Below are 15,084 nucleotides of genomic sequence, written 5' to 3'. Positions count from 1 at the left end.
TAATAGGCTGTAAAGCTAATGCAATTAAATTATAACTATAGCAACTCAGCTGGCATCACAGTCCTTTCGCTCCAGCAGCATCCTTTCACACAAGCAAAAGCCTGCACGCTAAAGACCCGGGGTAACTGCAGGCAACCAGCAGCAGCAGCAGTAGGAGCCTGCACGGAGGGCAAGTTAGCAGAAATGTCTAAAGGCTGGATGGGGTGCTGAGGAAAAGTGTAGTGGAGCAGTTGGCTGCATTTAGCTACAAGGCTGGATAGTGAAAAACCCCTGCCAGGGTTCCCCTGATTTGCCTTTACCAATACCAACAGAACACAAACTAACTAGTATTTTAATAAATAAAATTCTGGGGAGGCCTACATAAGAATTTCTACAACATCCTTACTGACTCAGCAGAGCAGCCAAAACATTCAGCTCTCAAGATTAGTTGGGAAAAAAAAAATGTAGCCCTTATACTCACCCCCTGTGACATTTACTATGTATCCAAAACAATGTCCCCACCTTAACACCAGCACTTAGGTCTTATCAAGTTTAAGGAATGAAGACTGAGCAGATGACTGACGATTTCCCATACAGTATTTCCCACAGAGAATCTCAGCCACTTTCCAGACCCAGCAAGGTCACCAGTAACAGCACCTCTGCATCCTCCCATGACCCTTCCATCAGGGCTAAAGGAGCATACACTCTGGAGTCAACCTCACTGGGTTTGAATCCTGACTCACTACTCACCAGCTGTGTGATCTGAGAGAGTTACTTGCCCTTTCTGAGCCTTAGCTGCTCATCTGTAATACAGGGACCACAGTCCTACTATTTGTTGTGAGGATTAAGCAAAATCTTACTGATGCAGAGTAAGTAACCAGTAAATCACATTTCTTATGGAAAGAGGCGAGATTTTTTCCTGCCTCACCAAATAATAAGCTTCTTGAGGGCAAGGACCATGTCTAATTCATGGTTGTAGTCCCAGAGACAGCCCAGGCCTGGCACAGTGGGGATCCCAAACACATGTCTGTGGAATCAACAACCCAAAGCATGTTGTGAGGCAGCAGCAGCCACTGGCCAGTCAACCTGCATTTTTCTCCTGCTGCACTCTCTTGAGGCTCACCCACTTTCCTCTTCTACAATCAACTGGCAGCCACTGCACTTCCAAGGCCTTTTAGAAGCAGCCTCTGGGGTCGCTGACAGTAAGCAGACAGGATCACTCCTCACTTGGATGGCTTCTCATCACTAACTGCTCATCAGTTTCTTCCAAGTACTCTTAAAAACTCTGCTCATCACTGGGCCCTCTCTGGCTTGGAGGGTAACATTTATCTGTGTGACCCACATTTACCAATATACTACGTGAGCCATTTATCACCAACAGTCAGTGAACCCAAGCAGGAACGACTGGGACGGTTTCTGTATGACAAAGCCCTTCGCCCTTTCTCACCCTCATCATCTCTGCCTGTGATAGGGACTCGCAGCTTGGTCAGGCAGACAGGCTGGAAAACCCAGGAGGCAGGGAGACAAAGCAAGGCTGCTGACCTGTTTATAAAACCTCTCTTGAATTCCTGAGACTCTGGCTTGTATCTGTCTTTTACAGACTACATCCAAATTCAAGGCAGGAAAGAAGCAGATCCTGCCCCCGAGCCACCCAGCACCAGTGCTGCCTCCCCACCAGTACTCACGCCTTGACATCTGCTGTCTCCTGGGATGTGCGTGTGAGGGTACGGGAACGCAGGCGCTCGCCTGCCTGCTGGATCTCCTGTAGGTTCCGTTCCACATGGGGAAGCTCTGAGATGCCCTCGGTCTCAGCGGCAAGCTGTTCAGCTTGCTGAAGGAGCTCACCAAACCCCTCAGTATCCATTGGAGATGCAGATCCTAGGTGGGGGAGAAAAAGGAAGAGACCCAAATCAAGAGGAAAGATAGGCTTCAAACACTGCCTGAACCTGTCACAAGCTTAACAAACACTAGGACTTTTTGTAAACAGACAAGGAGACAGCTCGTCAACAAGCAGGATTTGTTCCTGAACATAGCCCAAGAACAACAGTCCTGACAGAGAAAATGAGTCAGACTGAGAAGAAATAGATCATTTCTGTCCATACTGACAGCCCCAAGATTGATTTCTGCCACCAGAACAAACGCAAAGATATTAAAGCACAGATCAGGATTCCTGCCTCACTTCAGACTCAAAGCCGACAAGGCAACAGAAGCCATGGTGGCAACCTCTGGGAGGCGTAAAGAACCCTCACTCAAACTTCCTCTCCCTCCACCTGTCTTAGACAGAAAAACACCTCCACCCGCAGACGGCTGGCAATTTATATGGCCATCTCATCTCATATGATTCCCAAAGAACCCCATGAGGACCCTGAGAAGACAGAGAAGGAACTCCAGTCCACAGAGCTCAGTTCTGTGCCTAGAATACTCTCTGCTGCAATGAGGCTGAACTGAAACCAGAAGAACACAGGTCTTCTGACTAATCCCATTAGTCTCCTTCGCTAACATAAAAGACAGTCTTTAAATTCATGTCCAAGTCTCCATTCACTCATTCTTCAGCTTTATCTCTGAGGGCAGAGATCCATGTCTGCTTATTATATATGACATTCAGAATATGACTTAATATACCTACTACTTTTAAAGATACTGTTGCAACTAATAATTATATTAATTTAAGTAGCAGCTGGCTTCTAGACCATGAATATTAGCAAGATCACCTGTTTCTCCAACAACTGAGAAAAGCTCTGTGAACAATGTTGATATTTAATGCATATATGATATTTAATGCATTTATGAATCTTCTATATACTGTACCATCCTTGTATAAGGTTCACAACTAAGAGAAGGAGTTTTTAACTCCTACCACTATTTAAGTCAACAGAAGATAAATAGTATCAACATCATTTTAAAAAATTACATCGCTAAAAGGTTAACAAAATTATTATTTATGGGCTTCCCCGGTGGCGCAGTGGTCGAGAGTCCGCCTGCCGATGCAGGCGACACGGGTTCGTGTCCTGGTCCGGGAAGATCCCACATGCCATGGAGCGGCTGGGCCCGTGAGCCATGGCCGCTGAGCCTGTGCGTCCGGAGCCTGTGCTCCGCAATGGGAGAGGCCACAACAGTGAGAAGCCCACATACCGCAAATAAATAAAAAAATGTAAAAAAAAATTATTATTTATTAAAAAAAGAACAATATTCTTTAAATAGTAGCTCTTGATTATATTTTTCCCCTTTGTTTTAAACCCATGGCTTCTATTGTACTTTAGAAATCCCTGTGGTCTAGAATTGTAGCTACAATGTTAATGTAATATATAATTATATCTCAGCTATGAAGCTCAGGTTAATGTTAAAAGAGCATGGTTTCCACCATAAATCCACAGCAGCAGAATAAGGACTTTTAAAAATGAACATTAAAGGACATTAACTTTAAAGGCAAGGGCACAAGGTTAAAACAAAAATAGCTCAGCTGGAGTAAACATGAAGATATTTTGGTATTCTTTATGAAGTGCCAAGCTGACTTTAATCTTTAGACAAAAAGTCATATACACTACAACTCTTTACCTAAAGTTTCTAGATAATCATTGTCTTTTTTTTTTTTTTTTAACTAATAGAATCAAGCTGTAACTGGCCACCTCTACCTGTGAGAAAATGTGGATCACAGATTGAGAAGGTATTCTCAGGGACAGAAGAAGAAAGAAGCAGAGAGTATAATTAAACGATGGCTCCTGCTTGATGGAGATATGTTTTTCCTCAGAAACCTATAGGGCCAGTGATGTTCTATGAACTACCAGAAACATGGTCACTCACCAGAAAGAGGAAAAAAAAAGAAATATGCTGCCTCTTACCACCACACTTTTTTTTTTTTTTTTTTGCGGTACATGGGCCTCTCACTGTTGTGGACTCTCCCATTGCGGAGCACAGGCTCCGGACGCACAGGCTAAGCGGCCACGGCTCAGGGGCCCAGCCGCTCCACGGCATGTGGGACTTTCCCGGACCGGGGCACGAACCCGCATCCCCTGCATCAGCAGGTGGACTCTCAACCACTGCGCCACCAGGGAAGCCCTCCCCACACTTTTTTTTTTACTCTAAGATAAAAATAATTTGTCTAACAGAGCCAAGGAGAAGGAAATACTTTTTTTCCTTCATAAGGAAAATTCTGGAACTCCCTGAATAAAACAAAACTTTTTTATGTTCAAAAAAAGAAGAAAAATAAAGGAAAAAAATATATCTATCATTTCACGTAACATTTCCATGTCAGACAAATTCAGACAAAGGAAATGCTCAACTTCTCAAATGACTTGCCCATACAAAGATTTAAAGTGATGGATCTGAGGGTAATAAATGCAAAATAAAAGTCATGATTTACTTTAATATGGTCCAATAAATATGATTTTTAAAAGTTAACTAAATAGAATTATTTTGACCATAGTAAAATAAAGGCTGAATCTCTAAACAACATCCTAAACTTAATATGCCCCAAACTGAGCTTTAACCTTTCATCTACAAAACCTGCTCCTTGGCCTGCTCCAGTCAGTTGCTTGGGCCAAAATCCTTAAGGGCCTCCCTGACTCACATCCCACATTCAAATAGGCCAACAAAGCCTTTCAAATCTACCGTCAAAATGCACCCAGAATCTACCTCTTCCCACCACATTCCCCCACCCAAGTCACTCTCACCTCTTCCTGGCTTCCCGGTTTCAGCCCTTGTCTCCTACAGTGTCTTCTCAATCCAGCGATCAGTGAGCCTTTGAAAGTCTGATCACATCCATCCTCTGTTTAAACTTCTTGTACAGAGTGAAGTCCTACAGAAGCAAGCCATCTCTTCTTACCTCCTAGACTCATTTCCAGTCCTGTCCCGCTTCCTTTCCTGGGCTCCAGCCACCCTGGGGCCTCCTTGCTGGTCCCCCAGTGGGTCAAGCACATTCCTGCCATAGAGGCTTTCTTTGTACTCCTTACTTCCTCTACCTGGAACGCACTTCTCCCAGATATGCTCATGGCTGATTCCCTATCTCTCTCAGCTAAACTGTCAGCTTGCCTCTGATGCCGACCTATAACAAAATATTTACGAGTGCAACCTGCAACCACCCTCAGCACTCCCCCCCACCCCCAGCTAGAATGTAAACTGCACAAGGATAGGGTTTTTTGCCTGTTTTGTTCACTGAGGTACCCCAGGTTCTTAGAACAGTGCCTGGCACATAGTAGGTTCTCATCTGTTGAATGAATGGGAGTTTTATTCTTCCGTTTGTGGAGACTGTTCTTCTTGAAGGCTTCCTACACACTCTTGCCAAATCAGCACCCACTGGCAAGCAGAGACCAAAGCAAAAACATTCCCTTCCGACTACCAACTGATACTTAACATTTCTGAGGCTGCACAGCATAAGGCAGAGACAGTATAAATGGCATGAATTCAGATCACACTTGGTCCAGACTAGTGCTTTCCCTCTAAATACCCAGACAAAAACCCAGTGATATTTTAGAAGAAACAGCCCAGTTTTCAGGTGAACAAATTCCAAACTAAAAGAACAAATATACATACAGGAAGAACTGTGCTATATAAGTTTAGAGTAGAAAATAAGCTTGTTCCATGTCTGTCTGAGAGAAGAGAGAAATGTATATGATACCATATTTGGGAAAAACTGGATCTGTCCTGCATTATAACTCAACCAGTGGAAACTGATTTACAAAAAAGTTATCAAAGTTTCCAAATGTATACTTTGATGTAGTCATCATCTCATTAAAATTTTTAAACATATGGTTAATTTTACACATTTAAAGATGATTTTTAACCCTTCTGCAAAATAAATATCAATTTAGCCACAAAATATAGGGGTTAAACAAACTGAATATCAATTTTGACCCAAGATACTGAAAACTGATCATGAAAATAACCTCACTAGCTTTGTCCAATAGTGAGAACCAGAATGATTAGCCGGAGCGGAGGTGAGAGGGTGAAGTCCAAGCTCTGTGTTGGGAAAAAAATCTGGCCAAGACACACGCAGAGACTGGATGCCAGCTGCACCCCTGGGGAGCTATGGAGGAGGGAGCCAGGAAGAAGCCACACTGAGAACCCACAGAAGTGGGATGTGGAACAGTCAATGCAGCAAAACTGGGGCTGGACCGGAAAAGGCCAGCAAGGACAGACAGCACTAAGACTCCTCTCTGTCAGCATGACTCTGAGCCTGATTGTTGAGTGGCCTCTGGAAACACCGAAAGGTGCTTCCAAGAGCATGGCAGGGTACGAGGGCCCTGAGCAACAAACTGCTCTCCGTGCCTCTTGGCAGAAGTCCTACTGAGCCTCCACAGACCTCCTCAAACACCCGGGTAAGCCTTAAAATGAAGGGCAAACTTATCACTGCTGTTAGAAGGCAAGACTGGTTATCCTTTGGTGGGGGGGTGGGGGGGTGGGGGGGAACAGGAGGAGGCAGAAAGGAGGCTTCTGGGGGGCTGGTAACTTTGTTTTTTTATTCTGGGTGCTGCTTAATAGTGTGTTCATTTTAAGACATTCACTGAGATAGACTCGTGATTTATGTACTTTTCTGACTGTGTATTGCACTTCAATAAAAAGTACCCCATCAAAATGAAGGACAATGACCCACTGTTTTTCAGAGGTTGCAAACACCCTGCTATATTAGAAATGGTGGGACTTCCCTGGCGGTCCAGTGGTTAAGACTGTGCTTCCAATGCAGGGGGTGCAGGTTCGATCCCTGGTCTGGGAACTAAGATCCCACATGCTCCACGGTATAGCCAAAAAGTTTTTAAAAGTTAAAAATAAATAATAGGGCTTCCCTGGTGGCGCAGTGGTTGACAGTCTGCCTGCCAATGCAGGGCACACAGGTTCGAGCCCTGGTCTGGGAGGATCCCACATGCCACGGAGCAACTGGGCCCGTGAGCCACAACTACTGAACCTGTGCGTCTGGAGCCTGTGCTCCGCAACGAGAGGCCACGATAGTGAGAGGCCTGCGCGCCGCGATTAAGAGTGGCCCCTGCTCGCCGCAACTGGAGAAAGTCCTCCCACAGAAACGAAGACCCAACACAGCCAAAAATAAATAAATAAATTTTAAATATATATAAATAATAATAATAAATAAACAGAAATGGCGAATGCTCTTAGTGGGAAGTTCCCAAGATCCAGACTTCTTCACCACACCTAGAGGATGATGAGAAATTAACTAGGGGAAAAAATTAAAGCCACGGCTTTAGAGAGACAGCTCTCACCTAGAGCTAAAACCAAGGACTGGGCAGACTTCCATTTCTTCAAATTAGTCAGCACTCACCTGTCATTCACTGTCCAAAAAAATGTCCCTTCCAGGCACATAAACATTCTTAACAAAGGGAAAAAAAAAAATCTCCAAATGGCATATAGGATGAAATGAACTTAAAAAAAGGGCAGAGCAAAAATGCATCAAATAATTTTGGTTCACTTGCTATTAACATGTGTCTTAATTATGAAAAATATGGTCATTTCCACATTCCCAATATAACCATGTTAAATATTTAATCAAGCCAAAAAAGAGTAGTGTAGTATAATAAGAAATATATCTGGTCTTTGTCCCCAAGTTCCTGGCACACAGCTTCTAAAACCCTTGGAATGTCCTGAAGTTCTGAGTCTTTTGTAACTCACAAGGAACCCCTTTTAAGCACACCTGAATGTATGCAATTGAGGTAAATTGGAAAGGCTAAGCTAGGCGGCCTCAGGATGGGGCTGGTCACCAGAAAGACCAAGTGATTAGAGAGTTGGAACTTTCAGCCTCACCCACCAACCTCTGGGAAGGGGAAGCAAGGGCTGCAGATTAAGCTCTATAAAAACTCTTGGGGGCTTCCCTGGTGGCGCAGTGGTTGAGAATCTGCCTGCCAATGCAGGGGACACGGGTTCGAGTCCTGGTCTGGGAAGATCCCACATGCCGCGGAGCAACTAGGCCCGTGAGCCACAACTACTGAGCCTGCGCATCTCGAGCTTGTGCTCCGCAACAAGAGAGGCTGCAACAGTGAGAGACCTGCACACTGCAATGAAGAGTGGCCCCCGCTCACCACAACTAGAGGAAGCCCTCTCACAGAAACGAAGACCCAACACAGCCATAAATAAATAAATAAATAAATAAAATTTTTTAAAAATTGGATCATATATTCACCTTTCTCTTTAAAAAAAAAACACTCTTGAAGAATGAGATTTGTTGAGTTTCTCAGTTGGTGAATGCATCCACACGCTGCGAGAATGGTGCACCCCGGTCCACAAAGACAGAAGCACCTGTGCTAAGGACTCTTCCGGACCCCGTCCTATGTACCTCTTTACCTGGCCATTCATCCTTCATAATAAATCAGTTGATTTACCTCGGGGATAAAACCCAAATAATTTCCTCATCTCTAAAGAGGAGATGATAATGCTTACCTCCTTCAAGGGGTTGATGATACACAGAAAGTATTATTAACTCTCCTGATTTATATCACTGTAAAATGCTATTTTAGCTTTTTCCCAAAGTTGCCAACTTGGCAACACTTTGTCAATTATAAATGTCTCTGCTTCAAAAAAATCTTCTAGCAAATATATGATACTAAATTATGACATTTAATCACAGCTTCATATCATTCAGTAAGAACTTCTGGGAGACACCTGCAATTTTTAAATGTACAATTTTTACATTCCCCACTATCAAATATGGTTTTAATTATAAATACAAACTTCCACAATGAAGGTGTGATTCAAAAGAAATTTAGCATTGAATTTCAAGTGGAAATCTTGCCCTCAAACTTATTATTAATTAGACTGCAACAGGATTAAAACACAAGAACAGTGTTCAATGTCCAACACCAAGATTAATGAGGAAAGCCTCACAGGAGGTGTCAAAAGCTGAAGACTGGTTCTGCTCTCCTCTCTTCTTCTGAATACATAAACTATGGTTAAATGACAGCATCATTCTACTTTGTACTATATCTGTCAGCTGTCAATTACAACAACCAAAAGAAAATTACATCCTAACAGATACTATTGTTTCAGATGCCTCTAGAAGACAAAAACAATGATTAACAACAATAAAAAAAGTGCTGTTGGATTAACTCTTCATAGTCCTGTGAAACTAAGTAAAAGAGTTAGACCTAATCATTATTCAGAAGGTAGACTTCTGGAGAAAACAAAGAACTACTTTTGCAAATATGTTCCTATAAAAGGGTTTCATCTTCAAGGAATTCATGGAAAAGACTCTGACAAGTACACGTTTCTGGTAACTGACTATACTGCTGAACTGAATGAAAAAGCATTTTTAGAACTCTAATGGAAAACTCATGAATTCATAAAAGTGCTAACAAAAGATCAAGATGAAAAAAAATTAATTACATGGGACTGAGTGAACTGATGAGGATGATTATAATTTTTGTGACTTTCTGTTTGAATAAAAAAATAAAAAATCCCACAAGGACTCAAAGGCGAAAAATATACAAATCAATTTTTACTGAAAAATAAAGGAGCTGTTACAGTGGAGGATTACTGGACTGAATGTCAATATTATGACATAGTATGAGTGTGTTTCGTGTTTGGTAAATGCAGTCATTATTGCTTTTGTTGTGGTCATCCATTTACAATGCTTGGTGTCAGTTTATTTATCTCTTGTAAAAATAAAATACAGTGTGTGTGTGTGTGTGTGTGTGTGAAAAAAATTTTCTTAATAGCTGTTCTCTATTTTAAGTAATAGATTTATTTGTAAACATGTTGTAAATAAATGCTATTGGTTGAAAAAAATAAAATAAATAAATAAAATAAAATAAATCTAAAAAAAACACAAAAAAACAAAGAATTAAAATAAATTACCCTAGACAGAAGAGAAATTAAAGACCTGAGTGATTCAGTACAAGTATGGGCCTGGATGACTCAGTGTTTGCAGTAAGGAGTGTGTAGTATCAGCTTTCTTGATACATAACACTTGTATTATTTCATCTTCAATGAGCAAAGAGAAGCAATCTGGCATCACATAGAAACATAAAGTAACCACACAGCCTACCTTCTGACAAATTCTTGGAGTAGAACTGTGCACCCCTACCTGGCTTTGCCCTGCATCATCTCTCTGACCCTGGGACCGGCCCTTCCTCATCTCTGGATCCCAGTTTCACCACCGGTGAGAGGAAGGGGTTGGCTCAGGTGATTTCTAAGGTCCTGCCCGCCGTGAAGAATCTACAGACGTGGGATATTTTAATTCAGTCTTTAAACTCACTTAATGAATGTGTCCTTGGAAGGAGCAGCCCCATTTTAGCGGTGATGAAAAGTATCTGTATAAAGAACCTGAGGAATGATACAGGCCCCATATTACAGCTGGCATAATCGGGGGCAGATCACCAAGTCTACCTCCAAAAGGCTCTGGCTCATCTCTCGAAACCAACGGTTCTCAGCTGGGGGCAGCTTTGCTCCCCAGGGAGCACTGGCAATATATAGAGGCATTTTTGGTTGTCACAACTGAGAGAGAGAGGTGACGTGCTACTGACATCTAGATGGCAGAGGCCAGGGATGCTGCTAAACATCCTATGATGCACAGCACAACCTCCACAACAAAGAATTATTCAGCCTAAAACATCAATTGTGTCAAGGTTGAGAAACCCTGCTGTAAACTAAGGAAGGCTTCTTGTCCTGAAAGCCATGACACCAGCATCACAGGCACCAGGAACCCCGGGAAACATATGCATACATTTTTTTAAAAATATAAGAGAAGCACTATAGTTGTTATCAGATTCTAAAGTCTGAGTCCCCTGCCCCCCCCACCAACCCCAAATAATCTTCAAACACTGTATATACAGAATTATACCATTTGAGTTTTTAATGGTGGTAGTCATTCCCCGGTATACCACACAGCAATGGAAAAGATCAAACTAAAGCTACATGGAACAATAGGGATAAATTTCACAGACATAAGAATGAACTAAAGCACCAGACACCAAAAAAAGACACTGCATGATTCGATTTATATGGATTTTAAGAAGAGAAAAAACTAATCTGTGGTGCTAGAAATCAGAACACTGGTTATCCGGGGGGTTGGTGGGGATGGGGAATGACTGGGAGGAAGCACAACAGAACTTTTCTGGTACTACAGACTGAAATGTGTCCCTCTAAAATTCATATGTTGAAGTCCTAACCCCCAATGTGAAGGCATTTGGAGAAGGGACCTTTGGGAGGTAATTAGGTTTAGATGAGGTCATGAAGAGGGGGCCCTCATGACAGGATCAGTACCCTCCTAAAAAGAGACACCAGAAAACTGCTTCCTCTATCTCCCACCCCTACTCCACACACACATTCACCCAGGAAAGTACATGTGAACACACTTGAGATGGTGGCCACCTACGAGCCAAAAAGAGAGAGGGTCTTCACCAGAACCCAACCATGTGGCACCCTGGCCTTGGACTTCTAGCCTCCAGAACTGTAGAAAAACAAACTTCTGTTGTTTAAGCCACTCAGGTCAGGGTGATTTATATGGCAGCTTTCCTTCATTCATTTAACAAATACTTATTGAGCATCTACCACATGCTAGGTACTGTTTGTTCAAAGCAATGGGGATGGAGCTATGGAAAAACCAAAGTTCCCCAGCCTCAGGGAGCTTATGTCTATTAGGAGACAGACAATAAAAATGCATAAACATATAGACACATGACGCCAAGTATTGATAAATGCTATGAGGGAGGTAAAACAGGGAAATGCAGCAGAGTGGATGGTAGGACTGCTTTAGCTGGGGTGTTCTGAGAAGCTTCTTTTAAAAGGAAACCTTTGAGCAGAGACCTGATTGAAGTAAGGGGGTGAGCTATGTAGATATTTGGGGGAAGAATGTTCTTGCCAAGGAAACAAGGCAGAAGTGTAGTTTGCATAGTTGAAGAGCAGGAGGCCACGTGGCTGAAGCACATAATCATGGGGAAGGGTGGTGGGAGAAGGGGTTGGGACAGGGTCAGATCATGTCGGCTTCCCAGCACCAAGGACTCTGGATTTCAGCCTACTTATGACAGGAGCCAGTGAAGGGTTGAGCCTTCTCTAAGGCTCATTCCCACTGCTGTGTGGAGAACAGACAGGGGGCTTGAGGGGACAAAGTAAGAACAGGGAGACCAGTCAGGAGGCTACTCCATCACCCAGATGTGATACCTGAGACCCACGTGGACCAGGGTGATAGTGGTGGAAGAGACAAAAAGTGGGTCTGATTCATGGATACTATATTTTAAGAGTAGATTTAGTGTAGACATGAATTGCTGATGTAGAGTGTGAGAGGAGAAAAGAAGTCAAGGACAATGCCAAGGTTTTAAGCCTGAGTAACTCAGACCATGAAGGTGCCATTTACTGAAACGAGGGAGACAGGGAAGGGAGTAAGCCTGACATCACAGGGTTGCCGTGAGGATGGCATTAGATTATAGAAGTAAAGCCCATGGCAGAGACCTGCGCACAGCCAGAGCTCAGGAAGTGATGGTTGTCCTTTTTTTCCACTGTCATTGGTTCCTTCTAGGATTTAGGTCTCTCCTTCCCTAAAATAATTCCTCATCAGTAGGGGAAACTGGGTGAGGGGTACAGAGAACTCCGTACTATCCTGCATGTGTTCTATAAATCTAAAACAAATCTAAAATAAGAAGTTTATTTTTAAAAACTTCCTCGACCCCGTGTCCTCCTCTGGCTTCCACTCCCTTCATAAAGAGACGGCCATCCCGTCACGCGTCATTCATTCATCACCACTGCCATCTAACTTTTGCTTGCCTGCCTCCCATTTCCTGAACTCCCCGGCAGTCACCACTGACCCAACTGCCAAATCCAATGGACTCTTCAATCCTTCCTTTCTCACAGCCTTTGACATCCTAACCACTCCTTCCTTCCTGAAACTCTCTCTTCCCAAGACGTGGAGACTCCACCTTCTCCTGGGTCTCCTCCTCCTCCCTCTCTCAGCCTCCTCTGCTATGCCTCCTTCACCTACCCACCCCTCAAATGCCAAGCTTCTATCCCTGGACCTCCTCTTCTCACACTATGTATTTCTCTGGATAACATCCACTTGAACTTCAACTACAATTCCTACCACAGCCATTCATCTCCCAGATGGCTACAGACCTCTCTGAATCCGTTCACATACACATGTGCATCCAAGAGAACCACACACACACTCCTAAGCAGGCAGTGCCAGGAGGCTCAAGGCTGCCTTTCTGTGGACCTCGGACGCCTATCTGGGCCCAGGCAAGGACACTGACCTATCAAAACAAAGGTGACTTCCGTATCTCTATGTCCAGCCCAGCTCTCTCCCAGGGTCAATATTTCCAACTGTTCACCTGACATCTACAGCTGGCTGACCAGTGGATGCCTCAAACTACATATTATCCCAAACGCTTCACTTCTCTCCCCTCTTAGCTGCCACTGCCACCACCACCAGCACCACTTCCTCCTCCTGCATTTCCAGTCTCTCTTGATAAAACAATTAGCACCAGTCAATTCAGCCAGAAACCACCTCAGGCTCCCTTTCCTCTCCAAACATCCAATCTCCAGGTCTATCTCCCAAACCTTTCGGAAAGTCGAACCCTCATCTCTTTTGCCCCCACTCTAACCTCACGCTCTTCTCCTGATTACCTCAACAGTCTAAGCCTTCTTGTTCCTCTAACCTACACTCCCCTTGGCTAGAGAGGTCTTTCTGAAACGTTCCCCTGGCTTTATACCCTCAGGAACACCTTCCATCTCCTACAGAAGGAAGTGCTCACGCGTTGACACGGCCAATAGGGGCACCCTCCAAAGAATGGGCACTGCCACCCTTACCATCCTCATCTCTTACTGCCTCCCAGCAAAGATACTCTAGCAATTCTCTACTCCTTGGGATGCCTCATGCTGTTTCCTCCCTTCACACAATGGCACATACAGGTGTACACTCTGCTAGAACACAAACATACCCTGGCACATGGGAACTCCTGTGGACCTTGCAAAGTCGGCTGGGACAGTCCTACCTACCTCAAACCCCTCCCACACTATTCTCAACCATCTATTACTGTTCTTCCCTGGCCAGGTGAAGAGTTGTGATGATTTTATTCCCAAGTCTGTTTCTCTCTCTACATGGAGAATTCCTGTAGGGTGAGGTCCACAGACTGCTCAGCTTTGAATTCTCAGCTGCTAAGTTTGGTACAAACTTAAAAAAGTTACCGAATAAAATGTCTGCTGAATTAAAGTGACCTGTTCCCTGAACATACCTCAGGTCCTCACCTCCAGGTCTTTGCTCTGACCCCTCCTTCTCCTTGGCATATCTATCTTTCTCTACCTTATTTTCTACCTCAGCCCATCAGGAAGCAGGTTTAGACACTCAAGTTCACCACATCTCTAATGTTCCCACCTCAGGGTATTTGCACTGCTGTTCCCACCCCAGGAATGCTCTTGCCCGAGATACTCCCCTCTCTGATTTCAAACAGGTCTCTGTTCAGACATCCTTGCCCTCTTTTTAAAAAGGCCCTGCCACTACATGCTACCCCTGCGGGCTTATTGCTGATGATGTGCTCCACAGAAACAGCAGCTCAGTGAGCACAGGCCTATCTCAGTCACCACTGGATCCCCAAGCCTCTAACAGTGTCAGGAACATGGATTTATTTTCTATTTGTTGAGCACCTACTGTGTGCCAGGTCTAGGTGCTGGGGATACATCAGGGAACAAAACAGATAATGTTCTAGAGGGGGAAAACAAACAATACACAGATAAATGAGTAAAATATAAGAACGACTAAAGAAATAAAGGAAGATAGGAAGTGGGGAATGTCTCACTAGGTGACCCTTGAATAAAAACCTGAAAGAAGTGAGGGAGCGAACCATATGAATATTGAATCGCAAGCACAAAGGTCCTGAGGTCGGAGCATGTCTGCCATGTGGAAGGAGAGGGTAGCAGAAAACGAAAGTGGGAAAATAACAGTGGGTCAGATTATGTAAAGCCATATAACTCACTGTAAGGAGTTCATCTTTAAACAAGATGGGGACCCACTGGAGGGTCCTTCTATCTGCTGTGCTGAAAATAGGGGCCAGGGCAGAAGCCAGGAGACCAGGTGGGAGACTATTTCAATAATCCAGGAGAGGTGATGGTGACCTGGCCCAGGATGCCAAGCACTGGATGTGAAGTAAGAAAGAAAGAGAGCAGTTAAGGATGACTCAAAGG

General features: G+C 43.8%; 1 protein-coding gene across 6 annotated transcripts in view; it reads right to left on the bottom strand.

Moving 5' to 3' along the window:
* NUP93 (nucleoporin 93) overlaps positions 1–15,084 on the bottom strand; it is a 127,074-nt gene that overhangs the window by 86,489 nt on the left and 25,501 nt on the right. For 4 of the 6 annotated variants that reach the window (XM_060289743.1, XM_060289744.1, XM_060289745.2 and 1 more), the window contains one exon: positions 1,665–1,857. In XM_060289743.1, the coding sequence (XP_060145726.1) occupies positions 1,665–1,857 (193 nt within the window). Of the gene's footprint in view, positions 1–1,664; positions 1,858–4,649; positions 4,767–14,876; positions 14,990–15,084 lie in introns of those variants that run through there. The other 2 variants (XM_060289747.1, XM_060289746.2) reach the window with 2 other exon arrangements.

The sequence above is a fragment of the Globicephala melas genome, chromosome 19 (assembly GCF_963455315.2).
Source record: "Globicephala melas chromosome 19, mGloMel1.2, whole genome shotgun sequence".
Classification (NCBI taxonomy): domain Eukaryota; kingdom Metazoa; phylum Chordata; class Mammalia; order Artiodactyla; family Delphinidae; genus Globicephala; species Globicephala melas.
This window is presented reverse-complemented; position numbering and strand designations above follow the sequence as displayed.